We start from the raw sequence: 7,500 nt of genomic DNA on the forward strand, positions 1-7,500 counted from the left end.
GGCCGGAAAATTAACTAGCGAGGCAGACCACCCTTCAAAGAAGTGAAATAAAACCCCGCAATGAGCATACCGTTGGACAAGTTAATTTAAAACGTAAAATCAACAGCTTACCTTTGGTGAGTTTTCTACGTTTCATTTTATTTATTTATTTAAGTTTCCAACTAATTCAATGTGCGTGTTTTTTAAACCCTTGTTGGTTCAAGGAATCCGTTTCGTAAAACATTTTGGGAAAATTGATTTTCGCGAATGTTAAAACAAAGTCGTTAGTATACAGTAAGTGTATAACTTCTACTATTGTGGTATTAGTAAATACTAACTGCTAGTAATTGCTTTACGTTTGCCAAGTCAATAATTTTTTAAAATAAGTGTAATTGATTTCAGTCTTTGGAAAACTAGCTGCTTGGTGACGAGCGAAAGGACAAGTGAAAAAGTCCTCGGAAGGATTCAAACCTGCGGATAAATTAACTGAATAAATGCTTGAAAGAAAATTCGCCGAGAGCGGAAATTGAACCCACGTCCCCCGTTACTAGTCAGGTGTGATAACCACTACACCACCAGGACAACCATGCTGGCAATACAGCAATCGAAGAGGTGATTTACGTGGTTAGGGCGTGGACCTCCAAGGAAATTTTCTTTCGAGGTGACAAGGTAGGGGAGCCTATAACTCCACTTGAAACCCAACTAAGGATCAAGTTAATGATCCAGGACCGTAGTCAACTTAGTGGATGACAAGAGGAGGAAAAAAGGACGCAACTACATTTTCCCGACAAGCCTGTTTCGTGAATCGCTTCACTCTTCAGGGGTGTAATGAAATAATATTCATGTGACTATCCCACATAGTCATAGTTTCAACTGAATAAATGTTTGAAAGAAAATTTCCCGTGAGCGGGATTTGAACCCACGTTCCCCCGCTACTAGTCGGGTGTGATAGGGAGCTGACGAAACGAGGACGACGGCGGCTACGAGGACTTCATTTAAAAATACAAGTTCGCGTTATTCATATCACTACGAAGCTTTTTGATGTCGTTTCGCGTTAAAAATGTGTATTAACTGTCGCGGAATAAAACTGGTGTGAGTGGGTTGGAAGCGTAGAGAGAGAACTGAAAATTTATCGTCATGTGCTAACGTCCTCCACAGAAACTTGAATTTGGTCATTTCACGTCGTCATTTAGGAGATGACGGCAAAGAAATGTACCAAAACGTAAAACGCACGTACAGAGCGTGCAGAGCCATTGTTTTTGCTCACTAAACCTATTGTTTTGTAGCGTCGTCGCTGCCGTCGGCGTTTCGTAAGCTCCCTATTACACCACCAGGACAACCATGCCGGCTGGCAACACAGCAATCGAAGAGGTGATTTACGTGGTTAAGGCGTGGGTCTCCCGCGAAATTTTCTTTCAAGGTGACAAGGTAGGGGAGCCTATAAATCCTGCAACCTCCCATCGGATGCTCTACCCATTGAACTACCAGAATTCATGTAGAGCAAAGGTGGTTTATCTGGGTACTGAATGGACAATCTGACTTTTTAGTAACTGTTGTTCTTTCGCACGTCGCCAAGCAACTAGTTTTCCAACCTTCCCACAGACGCATAACACCTTAACCCTTTCATTCCCAAGATCAAAACGTTCATACTCCTAACTAGTACAATAGATTTCTTTGTTGAGCAGTCATGAGAATTTGGTGTTATATCAACATCACACCCTTTAAGCTAATAATTATCTTCATTCTCAATACCTGTCTGCCTAACATTTCATTGAAATTTTGAGGAGAATTAATGCAGGGTTATAAGGTGGTCTATCTGGGTCCTGAAAGGACAGTCTGGTTTTTTTAGTTGTTCTTTCGCACGTCGCCAAGCAACTAGCTTTCCAACCTTCCCACGGACGCATTACACCTTAACCCTTTAATTCCCAAGATGAAAACGTTCATTCTCCTAATTAGTACAATAAATTTCTTCGTTGAGTAGTCATGAGAATTTGGTGTTACATCAGAATCACACCTCTTAAGCTGATAATTAACTTCATTCTCAATACCTGTCTGACTAAAATTGTGAGGAGAATTTACATGCTGATCATTCCTGGTAGTCAAAAGGTTAAAACTTTTGTGTCATTTTTTTTTGTTTGTTTTTTAAGAAATTCCAAAAGAATCCGTTTGTGGCGGACTACGATTGACAAAAGCTTCTTCATTTTTCCTTTTTGATTAATCTTAGAGCTATATAAGCAAATGTCATCAGAACAACAGTCATGGCGGCCAGTGCCAGTTCATTGTACCACAAGTGATCGACAATAATTCCTTGTGAGGACAAGTATTGATTGCCATTACTCAAGCTGCAAGACAGCAAAACAGTGAAACAAATCAATCCTGAATTAAAACGATAATGATAAATATACTACTACTACTACTACTACTACTACTACTAACAATAAATATTAAAACATTACGTTAAATTATATTAATAATATTTAGTATAAATACACAGGTGATTATACAAAATCGCGCGCTCTCATTGGCTCGCTATCTCGGATTATCAGCCGATAATCACCTCGACGGACAAAATGGCTGCCAGTACTCGTTTTGCCACTGTAAATGAAGATGATTTCGCGTTGAAATGTTTTTTTTCCTCTTTTTTGAAATAACCACATGTGTATTTATACTAACACAATTATTCGCCTCAGGCTCAGTGATTATCGGTGAATATTCACCGATAATCACTTCGCCTTCGGCGAATAATTGTTAAATATTCTTAATGTAATAATAAGAAGGCAAAAAAAGGGTTCCCTGCCAAAAACACAGACAACCGAACAAAACCAAAACATAGCCTCGACCCAAGGCCATATTAGTGGGAAACGAGAGGTTATCGCTTAGCGCCAACACTATATCACTCCGATTTATAAATAAACATATGAACACATAAAAACATAAATTTCATGACGAATATTTATTAGACCATTTTCCTTGCGGGATTTTTCAGGTCCAAAAAGAGAAACTGTCAGATTGTGCAGATCAACAGAAAAAAAATTATCTATCATAATTCGCAGGAGGGGGGTAGTAGAACGCTGTTATATTCACTGCTCTGTGATGGAGTGGTTTAGAACACTATGAGCACAAATGAACATACAAAGGAAACAATGGACCCTCAACCCAAAACAAAATTGAGCTGTGTCGTATATCGATTCGATGAGACAACGGATTGAAAAGAGCTACATGGTATTTGTAACCTCCAGTTGGCGGTTTTGTCTTTTGGAGGGCGAATGTGAGCGACAAAGCCGCGAGGGGAACGGAGCAGGAAGAGAACATTCCCCTCGCGGCTTCGAAGCGCTTCTTCTCCGAGAAAGACATTGCTGCTTGCTACAGAGGCTATGGACTCCTGGAAAAGGGAAAGCTGTGCGCCATGATGTATGTGGAACTGGTGCAATCCTAGACCTTCACATTTCACGGCCGGTGCCTTAACCACTCAACTTCGCTAACTATATGGACACCAAATCGCGAATAAAGAAGACATACCAAAGAGTAGAGTTCGCTGGACAATGGAAGTGCATGTTGTGAAGCTCATTGATCTCTAGTATCTAAAAGACAATGGATGAAATATTACGTACCCAAATATGAGAATAGGGAGTTTAACAAACGACGACGGCAACGACAACGCCAAAAAGCAGTAATACTATTGGTTAAAACAAGAAAAAAAAATCGTGCTGCACGGGCGGCACGCATTTTGTACCTTTCTCTCCCGTTCTCGTCAAAACAACAACGACAAATTACCAATTTTAAGGTTTTGACGACAACGTGGACAAACAACAATGAATCTTTCCTTCTCTCTGTTTGTTTCAAATCCGTACGTACCATGCAATAAGGTTATAGCCTACTTCGCCCATATTGTACAACATAAACAAAGATGGGAACGTCATGAAACACTTAGAATAGCTCAAACTAATAGTTTGAAACTTTAAAGCGCCACTGCCCTTCTTAGCGTTTTTCAAAAACTAGACAACAACTAATAATAACTAAACACTCATTATAGCTGAAATCGCGACATTCACACACAACATTGAAACTCTGATTATTCCAGCAAGAGCCTGGGCGTACAAGTATAGAAAACCGTATGAACACGAGTGATGTTTTGAAAGTTCTCAAAATTACGTCGAGTGCTGCAATTTGAGAACTTTCAAAACAGCAGGAATTACTCTATCATCGTGTTTCTATAGCAACGTCCGTGTTGCACTCTATAACCTACTTATGCATTCGTCATTGACCAATCAGAAGCGTGATATTCTGTTGAGAATACTAAAGTTACCTCTATTGCATAGCGGAATATGCTGATATATTTTATCCACGCCAGCCAACTTAGAACAGAGTATAGGTTTATTAAGACACCACCAAATACCTGTTAGAGAACAGAAAATAAAAGAGCTATTTTACGAAACTGATTTTAGTGCGAGAAAAAAAAAAGTAGGAATAGCAAAAGCCAGCCTGCATAGATGGGTTTGTCCGGGCGCCAGGCAAAATTCTAACGACGAACGGCAAAGCCGGGAGAAGAATTGGAGAGAATGTGTTTCCATCACAAGTCTCCGATTTATTAGTTTTAGTGAGGCTGATTGTCGAATGCGTATATATCAAAGAAGTATTCCTTTTTATACAAAAACATATTTCTGAACTTGTGTGGATGAAAATAAATTGCTTCGTTTATTGCTGATATAAAAAACGAGAATCGTAAAGAAGCAATAGTGTGGATGGGGCTTTCCAATGAAAACAGTTCGTTGTGAATAACCATAGTTAAGAGAGGGGCTGGTTTTGAAACTCGGCAAACATCAAAGGAGCAAACAAAGAAGCCAAGATTTAGGTGGGAAAGTCCACGACCGTGCACAACCTGTTGTTTTGCGCTCATACACTTTGTATGAATTACGTAACCAACACGTTTCTATTGGTTAGTTCCTCAGTACGGAGTAAACAACTATTGTGTTTTGTGCACGGTCAAGACCAAAAAAGAGAACAAAAACCTACAACAAAGAAATTTGGTCGGTTTCATAACTATTCCCCTGTATTAACTATGGAAAAACTTACTTTAGACATGATGAAAATAAACTTGATTTAACAGGGTGCCGAATTAAAACACAATAAAGAAAATCCCCTAACATTAAAAGCAAAAATGGAGTCAATCAATAAATTGAAAAAAAATCACTTACCATCATGAACACATAAGGCAGACCAACTAGGAGGTTTGCTATAGCGAACGTCCGTACGCATGCGCTGACAAAGAAACCCACACTGCAGGCACAGAGATTCGTTAAAATGAGGGTGAACGTAAAAATAAAGAACTTTGCAACTTGACGATCAAGGCCTGCAAGAAAATTGAGAAAATTTGGGGTATTTGGTGCTGAGAATATACTAGAAAAATAATATCACAATTTGAGCAATGGACTGAAAAAGAACTTCACTGGGATTCTAACGTATGACCCCTTCCAGAACTCCAAAACATTTCTCTGATCCCAACAGATGTGGCTTCGCAGCTCAATTGATAAAGCATTTTATTATATAAACACCAATGAAATACCAAGTGAGCTTTCGCGCGAAAACAGGATATCTTTACACGCGAAAAGATCACTGTTGCTATGGTTACACATAAAACGCGCCTTTCGATGCCTTTCGTGAAATGATTTAGTATTTTATTGGTGTTTATATAATAAATAGAATATTACATGGCCGCTTGGAGATATGAAATTTCTCTTCTCGTGTTGAAAATATTTCACAAGCGAGCGCAACACCAATGAAATACTTAGACCGATTTTCGTATGACCTTGAAAAAGTGTTCGCAATTTGTTTCAAGGACCAATGTTTGGCAAGATTAATACAAACCACCTCCTCATTCCCGCCGAGGAAACTCCTAATATGGGCAATAAACAGTTCGATTGCCCAATCACATTACTGCATTTCAAATGATGTCAAAGGGAAACTTTCCAGGGAGTTCCATGGAGAGATGACGTTATTTGCATCCAAGTTCGCTAAGCCAATGAAAATTCGCGATCGTTTGTTTTTGTTCGATAAGACAATTAACTTTTTTGCATTTTTGTTTACATTCTGTTTTTCCGTGTATTTTTCAAGGTCATATGAAAGTCGCTATCTCTTAATCCAGCATTAGCGTAAAATTTTGTTTCATCTTTTCAAACTTTTTTGGTGAACGTTTCATTTCCTTATTGTTGTTTTTCAAGAATACCAATGCTCAACAAACTTTAGGAGAACAGAAGTAAACTCCTTGGTTAATTTTCAATCTGTGATAATTGAACAACCGGGATCCGGGAGGGTAAGCGAATACTTAGGAAATCACATCATGCACAACGAAAACAATTACCTGTCATAAAGTAAACAACGACTGAAAATATAGAGGCAGGTACAAGACGAAGGGGGATGAGGTCACAGAAGACTTTGGCCAAAAAATACACCGAGATTCTGTAATATCCACTCGCTGATTCGTGTCTGCAATGCAAAGACAAGGCAAGGTTAAAAATGGTAACTGGGGTTTCTTGCGCCAAGAATGAAGAAAGCAGATAGAAGGTGAACTTCTGGCTCATGTTGCCTAAAGATTAGACAGCGCCGACCACCGGATAAATCACTATCCACTGGATAACTCAATTGGTTTTGCTAGTGTTTAGCCACTGAATAGTGATTTATCAGGTAGATAGCATTATCCACCTTTCGAACAACTAGGGCCTGCTGTTCTGCTGAGGGGTGAGCAAAGTTGAAATAAATTGTCGGCTACAATATAAACTACTTAACAAGTTGATTCAACCACATTGTTACGAGTTCGAATGTTTTGAGGAAAGGTAGTTTGCAAACTAAACTGAACGCAGGGTTGTCGGAACAACAACAAGAGGATTTATTCCAAAATGAACGTAGTTTCCACGGAGTAAAACTCTGAACAACACGTATTCGACAAACTTACACGGCCTCCGCCAACTTGAATGAACACAGCTTCTGTCACACTTGACTAAACACGGCTAACGCCAACTCTCTTCGCTTGTGAAAAACTAGTTAGAAAAACAAATGAATGAAGGGGTAGTTTCTAAAGAAACTGTGGTGCTGCGTCGGTGGGGAAGTAGTATACAAAAAATTGGTTTATCAACGGAGTTGATAATGTAAATTGACCACCGTACAGAGATTCTAACTACTTATATACTCTGACAATAAACTTCTAGAACTTTCTAAAATAGTAATCACTCTAATTATAGAAAGATTACAAAACACACCGATTTAGAAACGCTTACGCATGAACCTAAAAATAAACAAACTACAAACTCTCGCGAAGCTTCTAGAAAGTAACGCTAGTCACGTAATGCTATTTTTCGTAACACACATATTGACGTTTTCTGTGATATATTATTAGAGAGCTTGGGCAGGCGCGTTTTTGAGACGCGGACGGCAACGGATAGTGAGCTGTTTTCTCTTTTAACTTGCCTTTACTCAACCACAATGATATTGCTAAGTATTTTTTCTCCATTAGAGATGATAAGTATA

At 38.9% G+C, this 7,500-nt stretch overlaps 1 protein-coding gene across 5 annotated transcripts in view; it reads right to left on the reverse strand.

Annotated features, from left to right (window-relative positions):
• LOC138050042 (broad substrate specificity ATP-binding cassette transporter ABCG2-like) overlaps positions 1 to 7,500 on the reverse strand; it is a 36,783-nt gene that overhangs the window by 3,621 nt on the left and 25,662 nt on the right. For 4 of the 5 annotated variants that reach the window (XM_068896536.1, XM_068896537.1, XM_068896538.1 and 1 more), the window contains exons 13-17: positions 6,338 to 6,462; positions 5,175 to 5,329; positions 4,286 to 4,375; positions 3,499 to 3,560; positions 1 to 2,321 (exon numbers count right to left, since the gene is read on the reverse strand). The exon at positions 1 to 2,321 is cut by the window's left edge and continues 877 nt beyond it. In XM_068896536.1, coding sequence (XP_068752637.1) covers positions 2,177 to 2,321; positions 3,499 to 3,560; positions 4,286 to 4,375; positions 5,175 to 5,329; positions 6,338 to 6,462 — 577 coding nt within the window. In that variant the 3' untranslated portion in view covers positions 1 to 2,176. The remainder of the gene's footprint in view (positions 2,322 to 3,498; positions 3,561 to 4,285; positions 4,376 to 5,174; positions 5,330 to 6,337; positions 6,463 to 7,500) is intronic. The other variant, XM_068896540.1, reaches the window with a different exon arrangement.

Source organism: Montipora capricornis, chromosome 5, assembly GCF_036669925.1.
Source record: "Montipora capricornis isolate CH-2021 chromosome 5, ASM3666992v2, whole genome shotgun sequence".
NCBI classification, from domain to species: Eukaryota; Metazoa; Cnidaria; class Anthozoa; order Scleractinia; family Acroporidae; genus Montipora; species Montipora capricornis.